Below are 22,935 nucleotides of genomic sequence, written 5' to 3' on the forward strand. Positions count from 1 at the left end.
AAAACCACAACATACTCTCTCTCTCTCTCTCTCCCTCTCTCTCTCCCTCTCTCTCTCTCTCTCTCTCTCTCCCCTGCTCCTCCCAGCACACAGCGCCTCCTCAGAACTTGTTCGTGTCCGCTCGCAGCCTCCACTCTCTGCAGTTGCAGGCTGCACCACACTTGGTAGCTGTTGGTCACAGGTTGTGGATGAGGACAGAGGTCCGCGCGAAACACAATCTGTCTAGAAAAAAAAAACAAAATCAATAAACTTCACTTTGAAGTTAAGTTGATGTTTCATTTGGGAACTCTTCCCTCAACATGAGGGTCCGTACTTGACTTTGGATATTGAACACAGGGTGCCTGTTGCTAAAAGTTCAATATCCACTCTACAGAGTTTCGGCGAGCAGAACTGGGCGCAATTACGCACAGCGAGTACCATGGCACCGATTTTGGATAGACGTGCTCCCGCTTTGCTCTTGGTTTGGAGCTACTGCGTCCTGGCGGATACCGCTTTTACGAACTTTACTTTGGACAACGAGTTCCACTCCAGTTTCATCCACCGTCGGCTGAAGAGCCAGGAGCGCAGAGAGATGCAGCGGGAGATCCTGTCGATCCTGGGGTTGCCGCACCGGCCGCGACCCCACCTCCACGGAAAGCACAACGCTGCCCCGATGTTTATGTTGGACTTGTACAACGCCATGTCCACAGAGGGGGACGAGGACAGATACTCCTACCCATACAAGCCCGTCTTCACCACCCAGGGCCCCCCCATAGCCAGCCTGCAGGACAACAACTTCTTGAACGATGCAGACATGGTCATGAGCTTTGTCAATTTAGGTAGGCTCCTTATTTTCTCACCATTTGTATCATAAAAATCTATTAGTAATACAATTTTATAAGTATTAAACACAGCAAAACAAGCCCAAGAGAGATGATGGCAAAGCAGTAAAGTTACTACTTGGTTCAGTCTCAAGTCTCTCAAATTAAATATTTTAAAAATAATATTTTAGTTATAAAAATAGATAGTTTAGTGATAAACAGCCACAGAAACAGAAGTCTCCAAAGCTGTTTTACACAGATTTGTTTGAAGTTTATGTTGCTGTTGTCAAGTGATCATCCATGGGCCTGTATAAGCTATAAATCACTGTCAGAGCTTCATTAACAGGGATAATTAATCACTGTTAGTGCCATTTATCTCATGTCACTGCTGTCTTTAGGAGCCATCATGTGTATTTCATGTCATAAAGTGTTACTGTGGTGATACTTTATCTTGTTACCTTATGGAGCAGCACATGTATTTCTCTGATGTTACACCTGCACGCACACGCAGCACCGCAGCAGAATAACCATGTTTACATAGGTGCAGTTTTCCAGCTAATACCAGGAGTGTCACATTCCAGTGTCCCTCTCTGTTAAACAGCTGTGCAACCAGCTAATGTTCAGGTGCTGGCGCTGAAGATGATGGACCAGCCAGCAGCTAGTGTGTCAACCATGTGTTATCTAAAGAATGAGCAAGTTAACAGCAGACCTCGTTCAAAGTGCGCCAGTCCTCCCTTCACTCTAATCTGTAGACAGCCCTATAGACACTCGGACAGTAAAACAATGCCTGTCAGCGATGATCCAAACTTCATCACACATTGAATCATTCTGTTTATATACACGTCACTCCAATAGAGTTGTTTTATTAACTTGTTGGTCATTAAGTGTTGCTCTCTGGACCACTTTGCTTATCTAATCAGATTTTTTTTTACTGAAATCAAACAGTCCTGGACTATTTTATTGCTGTCACCAACAGTTTGAGGTTGTTAAGTGCAAATTATCACGAGCAGGCGGTGTCAGATTTATGGATAGATAAACACGTCGTTATAATTCAATTTGCTCAACATATAATGCAGTCACAGCAAGTGCCCAGTTTATGTTCCAGATGAGTAGTTGTGTTTTGAAATTGTGAAATGTGTAAATGAAATTCTGTGCAGGCAAGCGACCGGAATTGTGGTGAAATTGTGCAAAGAGTTTACATGCAATCCTGGAAAGATCATTGTTGGAGCGTCTTGGCATGAGAGAGGGAGGTGACACTGGTTCCTCCACTGCACTGTGTAATTACTGTGGGAGCTGCTGCATTGTGACTATTTTTGACAGGCTGTGACACAGATGGATTTGACCACAGAGACTCGCAAAGTCAAGGGCCTCGCAAAGTCAAGGGCCGAGGCTTGCAGCAAGCTGACAAGAAAGAAGGGAGCTTTTGAGAGAGAGAGAAAGAAGGACGACAGATTGACTGGGACTCTGCTCATTTCTTTTTGCAAGGATGATGCTTAAAGCAGACAGAAAATCTAAACAAAGATGGGTCACATCAGCTGGAGAACATTTTTATTTAATATATTAGAGGATCATGGAAAGAAAGTCACACTGCCTTCCCGAAGTCTTGTGGCTAATGCAATTACTGATGGCATTTTCCCAAGTTGAGTCTTCCTCATGGCACATGATGGGTGTTTCCATATGTGTCACTCATTTGGAAATAAATGTGTATTTGTCATTGCATCTTGTGTGCTCTCTGCCACGTGGTGCATCTATCAGTAGGGTTCATTGTTAGGTTTCTTCCTGTGTCTTATGTAATAACATCTAATATGTGTTCAGGCGGCTTGATTCAAACCAGCAGATTATTATCATTACCCTTCATGTGTGAGAGAGAGAGGACACAGAAAACTAAGTGATGGCTATCAAATGCATTGACTATTTCCTCTCCAAATTCCTTCCTTTCCACATTTGCTCACTGCGGGTTTGTTTTCTTATTTAGGGCTGTCTGAGTGCAAAATGAGTGTGGCTTTTATTTAAAAACTGTCCCTCAAAACTCTGCATGTCTCCATAACTACCGTGCCAAGGTACATTAGTCAGACTCAACACTGGTTACTGCTTCCTGAGAGGCCTGGTTTTATGCAATGGTTTGTGTTTTTTTTATTTAAGGCTAAATACTACGACGGGAATGTCTCTGATTTTACTATGGATGCAGTGATGTGAATGTAAAGTGCTCATCTAAGAACATATCAATGCACTAAGCCACCCAATGTCGAAAAGACTTTACTTGCTATTTCTCTTTGTTCCTGATTGTCACTCAGGGGAGCTGATACACTTTGTTGTCAGCTTGTGTGAGTGTTGAAGGCTCCAGTGCAGCCAGCTAAGGGCGGGTGTGGGCTTTGGGACAGACCCCAGGCCAGGGACGTCCTCTCACTGAGTCACTTCAGTTTAAAAGCCCAGCTGTGTAAATGGCTTACAGCATACATTCAGAATGTACACTGCTACACGAAACACAGGTCACACAGGCGCCGGGTGTGTGCCGGACGTGTCATGATAACACGCCAGCAAGTTAACGCAACACACACGTTCCTTGTTTCAAGGTGGCAACAGAAATAAATACAAAAAGGCACAAGAAGAACTAAACTAAACGGTGGATTTTAACATATTACTTGCCAACATTTCTTCTGATTTTTATCTATTTCTATCTCTCAATCTACACACGCGTACTTTACATACTCATTCACATCCTTATTGTAATAATTACTTAATGTAGTCCCAGTGGTCTCTGGCAGCATTAGCCCTCAGCCACCGTAAATTAAGGCATTTCCTCCTTAACAGACCACAGCTTCCAGGGCTTTTCGCCACTACTTTGGCCTGTGCTGAGCTACAAGTTCAGTTCAGTTCATGTTAAACTCACACAGGCTGGTCATACTCAGTCATCCGGGCACACGCACAAGCCCTTATAATGCCCAAACTTACAAACTTAAATGCCCATTTACACGTCCCAAACCACAGGAAAGGGCTGTGACTTGGATGTCTGCTATTTGCATCCTGGATGACTGAAACAGTAGCAACCTCATTACCTGTGTTTGTGTGGGAGGGAGGCTGAAGCCTTTTACTGTAAAATGTTATCATGAGGTGCGTTAGTCACAGCTTCCTTATTCCCTCTGTTGTCATGGAGTCTTGCATGGATTAACATAGCTTTAGTTGAGTGTGAAGGAACAAGGCAAAACTGTGTGGGTGTACATTAGGGCTAATTCAACACAGTGGTTCATCCATGTTCATATTGTGATGATATGGTCTTATCATAATATTGCTCTAAGTTAAAGGAACATGTAAACAAGTCCCATGTAAAGACCAAAACCAACAATATACATATTGTTATGTATATATACTTCAGTCCCAAGCCCGTTGGTTCCTGCTGAAGAGGTAAATCCTAAAAGATGAGACCCAAAGATTAGTTTCATTTCAAGCACAGAGTTCATATATATGTGATTTTACTTCAGTTTGTGTAGATCTTGATGTTCTTTGTAGATCGGCATCTTAACCCTGGCTGAGAGGCCCCTGCCTGTGTAACACTGATGCTGTAAGTCAGCCTCTATATCTTTACACTCAGAGGAGGTGCTGTCGTAAAGTCAGGGCATCTTAAAAAGTGAACAAATATCAAGCCATCAAAGAAAAAAAAAAAGAAAAAAAAGTGCTACCAGGGCGCATTTAATTGCTCAGCGTTGTGCTGCTGTTAATCCGCACCAGATGTGATACATTTCACTAAATAGAGTTGAACAGCAGTAAACAAACAAAGCTCCATTGCTTTCTTTGTCTCACTGTTGCAATATGTAGCAATGTGGATAGTCGTTATCTCACCCAATTCATGCCACGATGTTGAACATTAGTTTTAGTAATACTGTTGAAGCAGGGCACAAAATGAGCAGCCAAATGCTGGTAAAATATGCAAATGTATTAGTAATAGTAATTTACTGAATGGCTGGTAAAATCTAGCCATGTTACCTGGTGGACAAAATAGTTAATGTTGCAACCTGTGTTGAATCTTTGCCTTTATTTAACTAGTGAGTTGAGGCTGTGATCAAAGAAGGGAAACAGGCATCATACAGACTTGGGGGAGTGAGTCAGTGCACTAGCAGGTAATTATCCTCTGCGTTACCTTGGTGAGCTGACAGGGCACCACCTGGCCTCCACTGTCCAACGCCCTGTGTCTGCTCCCATAGGAGTTGCCACACACTTGATTGCCAATTCTCTCCCGCTTTATAGGATGCGTTAATAGGATGGTAATGGAGAGCAAGGAGGGGAAGAAATGTCTAACTGGTAAATTAGTTTGGATTTATTAGAGGCTTTGGCTTTCAGACAGCCTTGTGTCACCAGTGCACGCACTCACGGCTGCGTACTTGAATGCAGTCGTGTCACTCTACAGTCACGCTAAAGGCACGCAGCTCTATTTTTTTTAGCTGATAGCAGAGAAACAGAGAGGTCCATGCTTGTAATTTCGAATGATGATAGCGCCAATATGTCTCTTTAAAAAAAACATACTCATATCACTTCAGTCTCTCCCCACCCTTGTCTCTATTGCTCCTTGCATTCCTCTCCACAGTGGGCTGCCCATGGTGCTGAGGTTAATACAGATGTTTCTCTCTGTCTGCAGGCCAAAGCAGCTGTGCAGAGAAACTTTATCTTTTCAGAGTCCAACAAGTCTCCACATCTCGACCTTCACCATCATGTCTGGCCCTGTCTCCAATCTGTCCCACACGCAGGACCATCTGATACCGAATTTCCCTCCCTACCCTCCTGAGCCAACAGTATTGATTATCAGCACTGGCCTCCTAGTTTTAATTAGTTAGTTATCATATAGTCCCAGTGGTGTTGTGTGGTGTTTAGTCTCCAACCTCCTGCTCTGGCCCTCACCTCCAGGGGTTTAAACCTCCCGTGCTTCCAGACATAAAACATTTCAACACTTTCTCAAGTTCTTTTGTGTGTTTTTCCACTCCCCACCTCCCCTCTTTCACATACATACATACATACACACACACACACACACACACACTTTCTCTGAACCCAAACCACAGCTTTCCCTTTCTCTCTACTTCATTTCTCCTCTCACAAACACACGCACTCTCATACTTTTTGTACATCATTGAGTTGTTGTAATGTGATAGATTTGTCTGACTCCGTGTCTTTATCTCACACTGGAAGCTGCTTCCCTAAAATGTGTCAGAGGAGGCTTCTCATCACATGAGGACCACGAAAAATTAAAACACAAGTATGTGCTGAAAGGCCGTCATTCCTCTGTCCTTGACACTGTTAGTACGCCTTTCTCCCTCCCGTAGATTTATGTAATCGCTTCTGTATACACTCCCAGTGGACTAAAAACACATGCATGTGTATATACATGCATGAATATGTGTGGAGGGAAATGCAGGCTTTTTCTTTTGCCCAAAAGGAATGTTTCTGGAGCTAATTAGTGTTCTTGAGTACATGCTTTATTGCCTTCTGCTGGACAGGGAGCGAGCAGCAGAAGCAGAGGAATGTTTGTTGGTACAGATAGCCCTGCCTTCCTGTCAGGTAATTTCTCTTAATGTTCTCCGCAACTTGATGTATTACATCTAGGTCTAGTGTGTAAATAAATACCACAAATGGAGACAAAGAATCTCTCCTCTCATAAGCTTCAGGCAGCTTTACAAAGTCCACAGCCGGTGTGATCCAGGAAAATAATGTTTTTTTCCATTTATTATCTCTCAGATTCACCTGTTGAACCCAGGAGTCCAGAATGACATCTGGATGTACATAGCAGAGCCTCTGTGCTCTTGGCCAGGCTAAGGCACTTGCTGAGAGAAATGATGAAACACTCTGCGGGTGGGACTTGACAATGTGGCGAGTGGTCAAAAGGCCCAGATGTACTAAGCAGCAGGCGTTCTAGCTCTGCTTCAATGATGGACGGACCTCCTTCATTGCCAGGAATGTTGGGCTCATTTTAGTTTGTCTAATAATTTTACTTTCCTGCTCTGACATTTTCTTTAAAAGGAGCTCCAGTTTTGTGGTAGTTCACCTCCGTATGCAACCACTGTAAAATGCATATAGAAAGAGGAATAATTGATACATTAAAGTGAGCTGTGAAATCATAAAACTTGCAGGATGAATGATAACAGAATGAATGATATTTCCACCCGTTTAGCCACTTCTCTTTCATCTGGGTTACTTTGGCCTTGCCTTATCAGTGACTGGCAGCACATAAGACTCCCTTGCACTTCCCTGACGGCGGGTACCAAGCAGCGAAGCTGAGAAAGCAGATGTGGGCCAGAGCACAGCCAGAGATCCTGGGACCAACAGCTCCGCTGCTGCAAAAACAAATACAGCACTCTTTGCTTGGTACTGGGGCACTGGCAGGGCAGAGGGGAGATGAGAGGAGAAGGAAAAGGAAAGCAAATGTAACACCAAAGGCAAGAGAGAGGGTAAAGGTGGATCACAAATGGATGCCGTGTATTTAAACTAAGTACTTTTCTTTCTTTCTTCCTTTTCCTTGTGGGAACACAGTGTGCTTTACAGCATTCGTGTCAGGGTAGTTATGTGTGTTTGTGCATAGTAAAAACACTATTTTAGAGCCACCTACACTGCCCAGTCACCAGCTGCACTGTGTGATGTGTGTTAGTTCTCCTAGTGGAAGATTGCGTTAGCGGAAGCCTGTAATACTGACCAGATTCCTCACCAGGTTCCAGACAGCCAAATAAAAGCTCGTAAAAACCAAGCAACAACTGTACGCAAGTGTTTTTATGATAAGTGATGAAATTGTGCAGGATGGAATATGAACTGCGTGCGGCATGTTTCTATTTATTCAGGCAAGTGTGCAGCTGTATTTCCCTTGTGTTTCCTCCACAGCGATTTTGTTTATTTTAAAAAAAGCAACGGGCTGTAATTAAACTAAATAAACAACAAGCTGTTAAAATCGGGGTGCCAGCGTGCCTGTCATGTGTGCATAAGATGCCGCACTGGGATGCAGGAGGAAATTATAAAAAAGTTTTATGTAGACACCGTGTAGACACATCTGTGTGTTTCTTTGTGCCAACGTGCGTATTGTATGTGAATTTTCCTGAGGTCTATAATAAGAGGCGGCTTGGCTGGTCGAGGAGGGTGTGGCCCCTGCGGCCACAAAATTAAAGAACATAAAAGCAAGGGGATGAGGGGAAGAATGAGTGGGGGAAACTGAATGGCTGTGGTTCCACGTCTTAAGAGTTGTTTTATCCTGCAGTTAAGAGGAAGTGCAGATGGCTACAGTGGTCTTAGAGATCCCTCACTGTTTGGCAGAGATCTCTCAACACATTATATCACACCACAAAACAATGAAAGCTGAAGATTTAGGATGTGGTTTCTTTGTTGTCACCATTGCCTTTCACTAAAGTACAATCTCTCTTGACAGAACTCTGAGGGAACATGATGATGTCTTAAGTTCCAATTTCCGAGATGACTCAATTTGTCCTGCAGGCCTTTTAGTCTTCCGTGTGGCTGTTCAGATCCACCGCTTTTGGCTTACATTAAAAGAAGAGGTTCAGCCAAATTAGAAACTTTTACACTTACCACTAATGGTATTGAATAAATTGTATCTTTGACATTGTGTGTTATCTTGAATAACTGATTCTAGATGTTGTTGTTTTTTAGAAATTAGTTTCATTCACTGCTATTGTCGACGGCTCTTTAGGAATTTCAGAGTCAGGGTTAGGCGAGAAGATTGATACCACTCTCATGTCTGTATGTGAAATACAAAGCTAGAGCCAGCGGAAAGATTGGAAAACGAGGGAAACACCGAGCCTGGCTGTGTCTGAAAGTAACAAAACACACCTGCCAGAGTCTCTAAAGCTCCCTAACTAATACAATTTACCTCATTTGTTTAATTTGTATGAGTATAAACAACAACAGCTTGGTGGGGTTGTTTCGGAGCAGTAACTTTCCACTGGTTGCATGGCATTTCTATTCCTTAAAATCCAAACTGCATGCCTAGATATCTGTGGAAGTAACAAGCCTTTAACATAGCTGCTGTGTGTTGCTCTGTAAAGGACGGAGGTGAGAGGCTTTACATATACATTCCTGTGAGTTCCAGGCTGTTTCATATCCAGTATAAATCTCTGGCCCATGATGCCAAATGAAGCATGAGGGGGGGAACCCAGCACTACAGTTTACGGGTGCAGAGGGCAAGCATGTTTGATGGCCTCAGTGAGAGGGAGAGAGAGAGGTCACAGAGCTGCTGTGGGTATAATCAGAGACCTCTCGGGTTGGCTTCATGCTTGAAAACGCAAGAAAGGTTTGGTTTGACCACAAGTCTTAAATGTAAAGACTCTTCTTCCTGTGGTTGCTGCTTCTACTTACGCACAGGCTCAAAGGCAAAACGTGATTGTGCACACACACACACACACACACACACACACACGCTGCGGTGAGTTAATGATCGTTAAGTGTGAGTAAGTTATAGCATGAAACTCCGCTGACCCCGTCCCAGAGAGCCTGTGCTGTCAGGCCCTACAGCAGTACAAATACATTGCATAGGCATGATGTCATCAGTAGTCGCCAGTGGGCAGGATGTTTCCTAACGTGGTAATCGCCCTACTGTGGGTAGTCACCGGGTACCCAGGAGATTAAACCCTTTACTCTTTATAGGATAAACATCTTGAGCAATCTGCCCCTTCCTTGCACTCCGTTTTTCTTCTCCTGTCTCCTTTTAGCTTACGGAAACTATGACTTACTTGTTCCCAGTACTGTACTTAAAACATTGTTGGAGTTAGATCAACAGAAAGAACGAAAGAGACAGATCATTATGGCGCATCAATCAAGTGCATGACTCCAGTTGGTGTTGCAGTGCAGAGAAATGATCTTGCTGCTGTAATTTTATTGACTTTCCTAGTTTCTGGTTTTGGGAATCAGGTGTGCCGTTGGAGTTAATGGGCTCTACAGGGGATGGAGAACAAGGTGCAGGTAATGGTGGCGCAGTTATCTCAATGGAATTGGAGGTGGGTTGGGAGAGGGGAAGGAGCTTAAAGCCTTCAGTTGATAGGAGTGAGACTGGTGCCAGGGGTGAGTCAATCCCCCCCGTAACCGCCCCGCTGAGCAGCGGAAGCGCACAAGGCAGGACTGAGGGGTGTGAGGATGCCGAACAGACACTTGGGCTAATACGAACCGTCAGATTTGTCCGCTGCTGCTCCGGAGCCTGAGGTGTCGGAGAAGTGTCTTAGGTCTACAGGCCTGGCAGGAGGAGAGAGGAGGGAGAGGAGAGAGACGAGGGAAGGAGGAAGAGAGGGACATGCAAGAAGAGAGAAAAAAATAATGAAAGGATAAGGCTGTTGTTTTTCTCTTTTTGTTGTTGTCCACAAAACCAACTGTCTCTCTCTCTCAATGACATTTCCTCTTATTGAAGACTTAAGTCTAAAGTCTTAAGCTGTGGATTTAGTGGTGCTCTAGCAAGTATGTACAGCAGCAGGATGGTGCATATGGCAAACAGTGTTCATGGTAATGTCACTCAGTGCACCAATATGACATATTTTGAGTAGATTTTGGATCAGGCTTTGGTTACATAGGCAATAATTATGTTAATGTTCTGTGGTAGGATCAGTTCATTGGTCTTTTAATGAGAAAATCTAGAATATGAAGAGACTTTCTTTAAACACAGTCAAAAGTTTTTTGTAGACAAAACAATGCACAGGAATGTTATGATTTTTAAATTTCTTTTTAGAAGATAACGTACTATTTATAAAATAAAAACAAAGTTAAATGAAGTTCCGAAATCACTGCATGTCTGTAGAGGAGTTAAGCTCAAATCACAGCCGGCCATTTTCTGGAAAGAGATCTGAGGTTCTGGCTGTTAGCAGGCGCAGACACTCAGTAGTGGAGAACATGATAAGGAAGCCGCGTGCCCCGCGGAGAGGCATAAATCTTGAAAGATGCTAACACACTGTTCATTCGGTAGTAACCCTCTGGTTGCCAGGTGCACGGTAGGTTTGGAGGAGGATGGAGAAGTCATCACCATCCCAACATCTCTGATGTGTGCTGCCGTGCATGTGTGTGGCCTGCGCAAGTCAAATGATGTGGGAAAACTGTGCATCATCAGCAGTTTATATAAAAAGCAAATCAGATGTCATACCAAATGATAAAAGCAGTTCACTGTGCGTACGTGTATATATTTGTGTGCCTGTGTGTGTGTGTCTCTTTGCATGTGTGCATTGCATCTCTAATTATGGATTACAAAAACCCATAATGATTGTGTTACCGGGCTGTGACGCACAAGACCGTTCACTTCACAGGAAATACTTTGTGATAGTTGTTTGTGTGCATGCAAGTGTGGTGTGTGTGTGTGTGTGTGTGTGTGTGGGGGGGGGGAGTGAGAGAGAGAGCGCAAGAGAGAGAGAGAGAGAGAGAGAGAGAGAGAGAAAGAGAGAGGGGGGGGGGGGGGGGGCAGCAACCGATGCAGTGGCTCCTCAGAATGGAGGGCTCATGTGGCATGAGAGGGCGTGTTCGCCATGTTTGTGGTGTATGTGTGTTTGCGACACAGGTGGAGCGATGGCTACTCACTTCCTCCCAGAGGAAGTCATAAATGCACCCGCTTGGCTTTAACTGTGCCTCTTCCTTTCATCTAATGACTGCCATACTGCTATAATGGCCTGTAAGAGAAGAGACAGAAAGAGAGACAAAGGCAGAGGTTAAAGCTACAGCTCTGTAGGCTGCTACTCTCATTCTCTATCAGACAGCACAGATGAAATTCATGCATTAAAGAGTGGAAATGGAAAGTGATGTGAGAGAAATAGTTGGTGTGGGTGTTTAACAGCAGCATCCAGCTGTTCTCACAAGCAAAGATAAAGAGCTTTTACAGTCAAGTGGCGGGCGGCTGCTCCGGAGGCTAAAGAACAGGTCTGGCTTTCTCCCCAGAGGGGAGTGCACCTGCACTGGGCTACGGGAGGAGGGAGAGGTCCCTGGTGTGGTAGAAAGAATAAGCAGGCCCTGGAGCAGAGAGGTAAAAAGGAGAAATGAAAATGTATGAAAGGGTACCAAGAACATGAAGTAATTGTTCCCTGGATTGAAAATAGTAGTCTTTGTTGTATTTCTCTTTTGAAAGAAGAAATGTTCTCTTGATGACGTGTGTTTGCAGTAATGCTGGGCAATGTGGTTAAAATCAGTATCATGAAATGAGTAAGCGCAGTTTTCTAATATTAATATGTCTGACAAATACTGTAAATAAATGAAAAACCATATATAAAAATAAACTGTCTTTTACTGAAACGTGTCCGATAAGTTCAAAAAAGGACATGACTAACTTTGAAACACCTTGAAACTCACAAGATGAATTGATCTCTGTCTCTTTGCTAGGGGTGCAGGGGTATCCTCAGGGTGGCCTCACTGTGTCATCGAGCTACCCTTTCAGGACCGCCCACAAAAATCATAGACTAAAAACTGCTTTAACCTCTAACTCCACATTTCAGTAATGTATCGTCTAAAGTCTTTTCACATGTTTTCAGCAACTATTTTCCAACATATTTGATGTATTTTGAAAGAAATCCCAGAATTGCTTTTACACAGACGATAATTCTTTAACTATAATTTGTTTTGAATCAATCATTTGTACAACAGGATTGTAAAATGATCATCTGGTCATATCACCATGATATTTCAGTGAAAGGCAATTATTTTGAGTTACTGCCCTAGCCTTGTAGGTAATTACCATGATTCCCAACCTCCGAGTTTCAAGATAAAACTGAGGTGGTCACAAAATGATTCAAAGAACATGAAAGAAAAATGTATGTTTTTAGATTTGACATTTTTACCTTTTTTCGATGTCAAGTTCAGTTTTTAGGCCTGAATCCTTCAAAATAAACAGTCTGAGAAGGAAAAATATATATGCATGTTTAAAATGTTTAAAATATGTACCTGGCACTGGTACAAGTGTAGACAGAAAGTGGGATGGTAGAATGAAAAGAGGTCATGAATAAGTCAGGCTGTTGGTGGAAGTGATGTTGAATTGATTAAGGTCTACATAACCTTGAACTCCATTGTTTTCAGGAAAAGTTTTTCAAACCAGTCCAATGTGTGCCCATAGCAGATGGAGGACAATGGAAGCCTAAAGCTAGGCCATGTAATGGCCAACAGAGAGCAGAGCTGTCCCTCATTGAAGAGTAATTAGATCCTTTCTTTACTCGTGCTCTGGCCAATCATCTCACAGTGCTGCCTTTGTATAATGTCCTTCAGCAACTGGGTTTAATAGAGACATAAATGGAAGGGGATGTAGGAGAGAGAGTCCGCTGGGAAAAGTACATGCGAGGGAAGAGGGGAAACAGGGCTGAGGGAGACAAAGGGGCAGGTGTGCAGGAAAAGAAGTAACACCGCACGAGCTATGTAATGAAACATGCATAACATTTACATCATTGCACAGTTATATTACTGACAGCTGGTACTGAACGAGTTCGCTGTCCTCAGATATTCTTTTGAATTGTAATATTCATGTGTGTGATGATAGCTTGGCAAAGATCCTAGGACTAGGTTTTTCTTCCTGCCAGAGTTTTGCAAAGTTCAGAGGCGGTCGACTCGATCAAGTTGAGTCAATAAAGAACTGTTGAGTAACAATACTTGGTCGATGGATGGCTGCTGAGGTTGGCAGAAGGAGGGGCTGCTGGAGAGGGCTTTCCTCTGTCACCCAGCTGTGACTCAGCCCTGCAGGGCCATTAGATTGATATCTAACTGTATGAGGAGTGTAAACAATTACAATATTGTCATTATTGATTAATTGGCTGTTAATTATCTTTAGCCACGCTAGCAGCATGGCTCTGTCACTCTGTTGGTCACTCAGTCAATCCACCACTTTGGTCCAGACTAAATGAACTCAAAAACTACAAGATGGATCAATATGAAATTTTGTGCATACATTCATGGTCTCTGGAGGATGAGTACTAGTGATCCCCTGACTTTTTCTTTATACCATGAGGTTCACAGTTGGGGTTTTGAAAAAGATTTCAACAATCATTACAAGCCATTAAATACCCTCCTCAGCATGAATTATGATTTTTATTTTAATTAAATATTTCATTCTTTTATGATCAAATACCTACAAAACTAATGACATTCCCATTGGCATCAGGTGTTTTTGTGCTGAGCTAACAAGCTAGGCTACGACGGTGAACATGGTCAACGTTATACCTGCGAAACTACAGCATCTAATGTCAGCATGCAATTTGAACTGCAGCTGGATGCTCTTTTTTCCTGTAAAACAGAGAAACAGAGGACATTGGACGTTAATTTGTGCCCATAAATGCAAAGAAATGACTAGGGCTTGCCTAGATAATTTAAGCTTAGAAACAATTTGACGTGTTTGCATTTTGGCGTTTCTTTATGTATATGTTTGTATATCTATGAATGACTGTTTGTGTGGGGGGTCTGTCTGACAGTTGATGAAGAAAGAGGTGGAGGGAGAGCCAGTAGATGATGAGAGACAAGGTGCTGACCCCTCGGATATCCTGCTGGGACATGAGAGGAGTAGGGTCAGGGGGGCCACATCTTGGGGGTGTAGAGGGGGCTTGGAGAGCTGCGATGTGGGGATAAGAGAGTGAGAGAAAGGAGAGAATGAGGATGGGGTACACCAAACATAGAGCCCCAACTCATGAGAACCAGATGAAGGGCAGTCTGGATGACTCTCTGGGGCTATGAGAGGAAGAGAGGGAGAAGAAAAGGGCTCATAAAGCTGTCAGAGTCCGCCTGCATCTCTCTATCATTGGCTGAGCGCGCTCCAGATGCATTGCTCCTTCTGCTAGTCTTCATAAATGTTTCAATCATAAGCCAACATGTGTACCGCATATCTATAGATGTTTTCAATCTGGGACTGACCCAGAGTCTGACAAGCTATGTCAGCTTCCTCTGCTAACAACTGAGGTTGATGGACTGTGGAGGAGGAATGAACTGTTGAAAAAACATTTGTTTTGTACCAATTATGCAAACATGTGTTTTGTTTCTCTGTAAGGTGTAGCTGAGGGCATGCAAATTAACTTGTTAACTGTGCAATGTTCCTTCTTTTGTTTTTTTTCTTGCAGTAGAGCATGATAAGGAATTCTTACCAGTGCGGCGGCATCACAGAGAGTTCAGATTCGATCTGTCACGGATTCCAGAGGGCGAGGCTGTCACAGCGGCCGAGTTTCGGATATATAAAGACTTCATCCACGAACGTTACGATAACGAGACCTTCCGCATCAGTGTTTACCAAGTGCTGGAGGAACACTCTGATAGGTGAGCATGGACAAATGGTTATGTGTTTGTTAACCAACAAGTTGAAGAGTTGAACATTTGTCCAGACTCCAAAAGGACAACTTTTCTTTCATCTCCACCACAAGGACGATGATTTTGTTTTATAGTAAAATGGCTCAACAATTGTTGGTTGGCTTGCTATAAAATTTGTTACAGACATTCATGAAGTCTGTGAAGGTCCTCAATGATCCATGTCATCTTTTCTCGAGCAGGGTTAAATCTGGGGCAACTGGACTTGGCTCTAGATCCATAAAGATGTTTCACCTCTTATCCAAGAGGCTACTTCAGTTCTGAATTGAACTTCCAACAGAAGAAGCTTCTTGGATAAGAGGTAAAGCTTCTTCATGATCTACAACCAAGACCAGTTTCCCCACCATGTACCCACCCTGCTGTGTCTGAGTACAGCCTCACAAAGCCGCTAGCTTGGCTGTAGACTCCAAGTTAAGTTATTTATCAGAAATAAATGACGGTTCTGTTCTCTTAAATGTCAGGAATTGCTGCTTTTATCTGTTTTACATCATGGGTCTTTTGCCCGGCAGACATTTTGGCTTGTCATAGTAGGAAAAGCACAGATGAAGCACAGATAAATATTGAATGATGGCTGGATTCCATTTAACTGAGAAAGGTCTGGACTGAGCCTCATAATTAATGAAATCACCATGGCATTTGTGACCTTTTTTTATTACTTTTTTATCTTTATAGACTTACCTTTATTATAGACTTTTTATCAATTCAGTTTAATAAAAAAATTATTGATTTAAATCTAAATAATAATTAACAATGTAAAAATCAAGGAAGGACTCTGCTCTAATCAGAACAGGTCTCGGCCCCACCTTTTCCATGTGGCTAATCTGGGCTGTCCAGAAGGTGTATGTAACTTGGGAATGGCCCATGTACTGCTCTCCATGACCCCTCCTAAAGGTTTCTGTTGTCCAGAGGGAACAACACACTCATTTATTCCTTTGCCAGAGACAGGCCTGGGTACATGAATGAACCAGAGCTCTGTGACACACTATCTGCCCAGTCAGAAAATAGGTCGGGATACATGAATGGCCACATGAAGAACAAGGGATTTTAGTCTCCGATGGTGAAAGAGTAGAAAATCCAGAGTTCAGTGTTGGACAATAAGACTGACTTGGATATGCACTATTTCACTCGCTACTTTTCACACAGTTTTTTCCTCTTTTGCAGCTGTGTTTTTTTCTCTCCTCTCTCTCTCTCCTGTCTCTCTCTCTCTTTGGCTTTCTGGCTGTCCCACAAAATTCCAGCCAGTGATGGACTGTGTGTAGTGTGTGAAAGGACCGCTCGTTTATAAAGCCATTATTGTCAATTAAGAAAATGAAGTGTTCCCCTGGGCCTCACCATCTGGAGCCCACCCTTCCTCCCCACCTCCCTCCCTCACTCTCTTTCTCACTCCATCTCTCTCTCTTTGTTTCACTCCGTCACACTCCTCTGACTCCATCTCTCCACTCCATTACTTCTCTTTGCGCTTCGACCACTTAAGTTTACACATTGTCACATGGTTTCAACCCATCTTTTGTAATTGTGCATATAATCTGTGTTGAGTTATATTCATCTCTGACTTTAAGCGTGACTTTTATTGTCTTCTGCGACCTCCTCCAGGGAGTCAGACCTGTATCTGCTGGACTCACGGGTGATCTGGGCAGCCGAGGAGGGCTGGTTGGTGTTTGATGTGACAGCCACCAGTAACCACTGGGTCCTGAACCCTGGCAGGAACCTGGGTCTACAGCTGGCCCTGGAGAGCACAAATGGTGAGCGTCACACAGATCAGTGTGTTCTTCGACATGTATAAAGATGCAGGTGGCCATTAGCAGTGTGATGTGTTTTGCTCAAGAATAGACAGCTGGAGATGACGAAAATTAATCATAAAAGGAGAAAATAAAGTGATTGGAAAACCAGAAATTGACCATAGAGACATATCAACACCGCTGTGACAGTGTAAAGAAAGATTATGTTGTATTAGGTTGTTGTACAACTGTGCTTTAGATTTAGATATTGCACGGGTATACATAATGGTAAATGGTAACTATCATAATATATAAAAGTATTAGTATAGTTAGCTTTAGTTATTACACCAGTTACAAACTGGTTCTCAGATGATGGTGCGAGTACCACCAATGGTAAGCAACCTTTCTGTCTCAATAGCATCTGCAACATTTTGAATGAAATTAAATTACAAGATCGCTGGAATGTAATTTAAAATTTAGAAAATATTAGCATGTATACTTGGAAAATGTAGTAATGGAAACTATGTTGGTAAAAACATTTACATGACAGAAGTAAATGTAATTCGTTTCCTCCGTCTTTGAGGTAAACCATGAAAAACTTCTGCTTAAAAACCTCATAACCATCAAATCAACAAATCCTTATCGTGTCACTGTAAAGTGGAGTTGATATTGCCTCATATCTTACAATCATAAAGGTCTGCATTATATTATAACATTCATAAGCCCACATCACGGCTGTTTGCTGAAATGCCAAAGAATGGGGTTGATTCATTCTTTGTGTGCACACAGCAAACATAAATCAAATCCTGCTCCTCATCATTCATCATCGGTCATCATCAGTCATTCATCCCTATCTTCATCCGTCATACCCTCAGCATCATTAGAAGGCATCCAGAAAACACACTGCCTTATCATAAGGATAACATCTCAGCAGGAGTTTGTCATCACAAGGCCTGGATGTTAGTCAGTGGGAAACTTTATCAACAAACAGTGTGAAGCACAAGAACGTGTTTGAGAATATTATCTCTCACAGGATGGCAGGATGTTACATGTTAGGTGAGGAAAACAGACACTGTATTGCTTTCATGTTGTGGGAGGGGAGTGCTGGAGAGGCTGTATCCATGAGTGTGTGTGTGTGTGTGTGTGTGTGTGTTGGATTGGGTATGAAGGGTTATGGATGAGCATGTACAGACAGGAACACGGGACGTCCTGTCGCCGGCGGCGACCAGAAGCCTTGATTTACCACCAGACGGTGATCAGACACACATTCTTGCGTGTGAGAACTAGATAGACACTGCCGGAGTGCACATGCATGAGCACGCGCAAACACACCCACACATCCTACAAACACAAGTCGAGAGGCTTTGATGTTCGGTGCTACGTTTGTTCTTGGCATTTTGGGTTTGAGAAGGGATGAGGAAAAAGGGAAAGGAATTCGCAGAGGAAAAAATCATTTGCAAAAGTGAATGCAAGCGTTATTGACACAACAAAAGTGGTTTCAGTGAGGAAAGAGAGGGCCGCACACATGCAAAATAAACTTTAAACACAAACACACCAAGTGGGCACACGTTTATTTGATTTCGAAAGCATTCCCTTTCTCCTCGTACACCACCCTGTATGAATAAAGTCTAGACTTCAGTGATGCCAACACCTGTTCTACCGTTTTCTCTGTCTCCCCCTACAGGAGAGAGTATCAATCCTCGTGTGGCAGGGCTTATTGGTCGCAGTGGGCCTCAGAATAAACAGCCCTTCATGGTGGCCTTCTTCAAAGCCACAGAGGTGCACCTGCGAAGCATCCGCTCAGCACCTGGGGGAGCCAAACAGCGTAACCCCAACCGCTCCAAAGGGGCAAAGAGCCAAGAGGCGCTCAGAGTAGCCAACGTTGCAGGTAAACATTCAAAGCGTGTGTGTTGTGCATGCAGTCAACGCTGATTTATGCTGTTGTTGTGTTGAACCGACCTCTGGTTTAATCAGGAGGAATCCATGGAATGGAACACAGATGAGTACAGAAAAGGCCAACACATACAGTATGCACTCATTGACCAGCGAACACTCACAAACATCCACAAATATACAATATATCCAGAACCAACAAAAGCATACCATTGGAATTGATGTGATTCTTGCATGACAAAATATAGGCTACATACTCAGGGCCTTTGTTTTAGAGGTGTGAGAGGGCTGTGTTTATGTGAAGCACTGAAACATTAGACTGTAATGCCTGAGCTTCAAATATCCCTCTGCTGTCTTTGTTTATTTACACAAGCATTACAGAGCAGTTTGGGGCCAAGTTCCCTGCATGGAGGTAAGGCAGCGCAGGCTTTTATGGCAGGACACATCTGCGGTGTGCTGTGGGGCAACCGGGGCCACAACACATGGGCCAAATGGGCCTGTTTGGAACTTTGGATAGCAGTGGTCTTTAACTGGATGATGAGAACCAGTCGCTCATGATCATTTCTAATGTGAACCACTCTCAGGAACTGATGTACCACAGAGCCCCAGAGGTCACCAGAAGAAGAGATACCATTAGATAGAAAACAGACTGTTCGTTTTTTTCACGCATGGTTGGAGTAAGGGGGAATAGAAATGTTGAAATGAGTGAAGAGGGAGGAGAGAGAGAGAGAGAGAGACTAAATAAAGGGGCGAGCCGACTCTGTGTGCACATCTGTTTTATCCAGTGGAAACTCAAAGCCCAGCACAGTGACCTCTAAGCAGGGTGGCCCATTCATTTGAAACAATTACCAAACTACTGCTGTATCTGGAGGTGATTTCCTTCAGCCATTGTTTAAATGTTAATGTTTTGTATGAGGATACTGGCTGTGTTTAGGTCTGTTCTTTATCATCTCTGCCCTAATTGGGGCCTGACTACGGTAAATAGTTACTCTTGTGGCTGAATGGGATAATAGCACATGTATTGATGTGTAATCTCTCTCTGTCTTTGTCTGTCTTCTTCCTCCTCAGAAAACAGCAGTACTGATCAGAAGCAGGCGTGTAAGAAGCATGAGCTCTACGTCAGTTTCAGAGACTTGGGGTGGCAGGTACGGAAAGCATTCCTCTACCAGGTAGCCAAAATTGCTTGGCCTAACAGAAGCCTAAATAAGACACTGTTTGCTTGTCTCATGCCAAAATCCTGATAAATGACACACCAGAATCAACCCACATATTACTTGAGACCAAAGGTGTAATTTCAACAGGGGACAAGTCCACCACACTTAACAGTTTTAGCTCAATGTAATCTTTATGAACTGTGTCCTCTAACTGTACAGCTGCCACACAAGATTCAATCTGGGTAAATTTTTGTAACCGTATGCTCAGAGCAGTAAGCTTAAGATCTTTTGCCCCGTTTTTTTGCCTTTCAAGCTACAAACAGGCTGCGCTGACCCTCTTATTACGCAGCAGCATGATCAGGCCATATGGGGGGAAAGATCTGGAGACGCTGCTCAGGGCTAAAAAACATTTATGTACATTTTATACAATTAGTCAATGTGCAATTATAATATTCTCATAAGAGATGCTAGAATCACATTTAAGTCAGTAATAGGACAATGCCCTTCTTAGTTAAGGCATCGTTAAGCATCAGGCTCCTATGAAAGAACTATGATTCAAGCATTATTAAGCCATTACAGAGCCTTTCAAATTATTTTGCTGCCATTATTACAGAAAACAATCACTTCGATGTAAGAAATAGCTTTCACGTAGAACGGAGATTTTCAGACAGTGAGGCCTCGCCAGGAAGTGCAGAGTGAGACGCGAGTGAGAGTGAGCTCAAATGGACAGATGCATGCTGGTTGTTCTAAAAACAGTAGGAGGTTAGTCACTGTAGCTCACCAAGAAGGTCAGCAGTAGCAGCAGTGGTTGTGATACCACAGCTCATGGAGGATGTTAAGGTGCTATAAAACCTTAAGCATCCAAATGCATGCATGCATTTTTTGTGTTTTTTTTAAAAAGATGCAAAGATCCTTATAACTCCTGAACTTTTCTTAGAATATTTACGGTAAGTGTCTCCAGAATCAAAGAAACCCTATGAAACAGCCGTGGGGACATCGCAAACAGGAACAGGAATTCTGCTTATTTTTGGTGCTGATGACTAAGGGACATATAAGAACTCTACTTTTAAAACTAAACCTTTGTTTCCACTACTGAGCAGATATTTAGCCCAGTTTGGCCCAAGTCTGCACCGGCAAGTCCTAGCCACATCACAACATAATGCAGCTGTAGGCGGGACAAATTCCTCTCAAATTTCGTTCAAACACACCTTGAGTTTGCAGATACAAAGGCATACTCATGCTGACTACACTGGCTGTGTGGCCTCTCAGTTCCTTCAAACTCCTCTCTTGATATTTTTCTCACACTCTCCCATTTTATCCCTGTTTTTCTGTTTTATATTCAGCATGCTACGCCACACACACACACACACACACACACACACACACACACACACAGTACACTATTTCCCAATTTCCCAGATTGCATTCTAACCAAACTAAAATTCTTTGTCTTGCTCCACACTCTCAGGATTGGATCATTGCTCCAGAAGGATACGCAGCGTACTATTGCGAGGGAGAATGTGCCTTCCCGCTGAACTCCTACATGAATGCCACAAACCATGCCATTGTGCAAACCCTTGTGAGTAACCATGAAAAGCAGGGGAACAAAAACCCAGCAGTCATGTTAAGAGTCTAATCATCTCATCAACTGTCAAGACAATGCAGCCGCTGTTGGAACTACTGTGTTTAATGATCCAAAATGGTTTCAGATTGTATTTTAGAATAAACAGTTGTCAGTGATGTGACCCAAGATAAGGCTAACATTTTCAAGACGCGCAACAACCCCCGCGCCCCACAGTATTTACAATTCAGTGCATGACCCTGTCTGATACATCCTTTTTAACCATTTATCAGTGTCCATTTGACATTTCAAATTCCTTCTTCTTCTTCCAAGGTTCATTTTATTCACCCGGAGATGGTCCCAAAGCCATGTTGTGCCCCCACACAGCTCCACGCCATCTCAGTGCTCTACTTTGATGACAGCTCCAACGTCATCCTCAAGAAATACCGCAACATGGTGGTCAGAGCCTGTGGCTGCCACTAGACTGTCAGCATCTTCACACAGAGACACACACACACACACACACACACACACACACACATACACGAGTAGAGAGGGCTTTTCCCTTGCCTTGAAATGACACGCACACATATTTTATAAACGTGTTGAGAGTTCAAGTGTGGAGTGTTAAAGAGACTCTTGTTACGTTTCCAAGGCGGCCCTAAAGCAAACACAATGTCGAGTGGCCGATCTATCAAGTTTACACTCAACACGCACACACACATACACACACACACTCACGTTTGTGCTTTCTACTGTGTATACAAGACATTAAAAGCAGTGATTGTACTGTATATTCATTCACAGTCAACAATCTTTTGTTTATTTCAATAATTGTTATTGTAGTTCATTCTTTTTACTGTAGATTTTATTATATATATATTTTTATGACTGAGAAACCCGGATGGATGTTCTGAATTTCTTCCATGTACAATACTGTGTAAATATTTTTTTTTTTTCAAACAAAGCAAGAAGTGTATTTATTTCCTGGAATGTCACTTGGGTTTGTGTTTTCTCCTGTATGTAATGCTGCCTGTTTTCTTTCACACGATAGTACACACAAACTCTGAGGGAATGAAAACAAAGTTGAGAAAACTACTTTGACAGGAGCGTTGAGTACAAGCTCAGTGCCTCATGTGTTATGTCATTTTGGGAGGCAATTTATGACAACTTGGACTTGTGGAAATGTCCACACATTTCATCAGTCGAAGCTGTTACACGTGACGTACATGTTTTGGGCTACAATCAGCTGAACTGTCAGAGAGAGAGAGAGAGAGAGAGAGAGAGAGAGCTTTGTACGAAGCATCTTGTTCTGTGTGCTAGACATTTTCAGGTTTATATTCCTCTGCTGTAATACAATCTGTCATATTTAAAAGGTCTATTTATTGAGAGGTGGCTAAGATGTTCTACAGTGTGCTCCGATGTCTCAACCATGTTTTACTGCTGAACTGGTACAACAATAAACTGGGAGGAAAGCAACAAACCCACCTTGGCGTGTGCGTTGTTTAATCTGGATGAAAAGCTGTTGGAGGATG

At 43.0% G+C, this 22,935-nt stretch overlaps 1 protein-coding gene across 2 annotated transcripts; it reads left to right on the plus strand.

The window, feature by feature from the left end:
- Window positions 1–105: 105 nt before the first annotated feature.
- bmp7b (bone morphogenetic protein 7b) lies at window positions 106–22,883 on the plus strand. Of its 2 annotated transcripts, none has more exons than XM_027277256.1 (7): window positions 106–818; window positions 14,837–15,026; window positions 16,668–16,816; window positions 18,477–18,680; window positions 19,754–19,830; window positions 21,308–21,418; window positions 21,734–22,883. In XM_027277256.1, the coding sequence occupies exons 1-7, from the start codon at window positions 419–421 to the stop codon at window positions 21,881–21,883; spliced, it is 1,281 nt and encodes a 426-aa protein (XP_027133057.1). In that variant the 5' UTR covers window positions 106–418; the 3' UTR covers window positions 21,884–22,883. The 2 variants fall into 2 exon arrangements, with proteins under 2 accessions (XP_027133057.1, XP_027133056.1); XM_027277255.1 differs by having other exon boundaries at window positions 107–818; window positions 14,834–15,026.
- The last annotated feature ends 52 nt before the right edge of the window (window positions 22,884–22,935 follow it).

Source organism: Larimichthys crocea, unplaced genomic scaffold (assembly GCF_000972845.2).
Source record: "Larimichthys crocea isolate SSNF unplaced genomic scaffold, L_crocea_2.0 scaffold97, whole genome shotgun sequence".
NCBI classification, from domain to species: Eukaryota; Metazoa; Chordata; class Actinopteri; family Sciaenidae; genus Larimichthys; species Larimichthys crocea.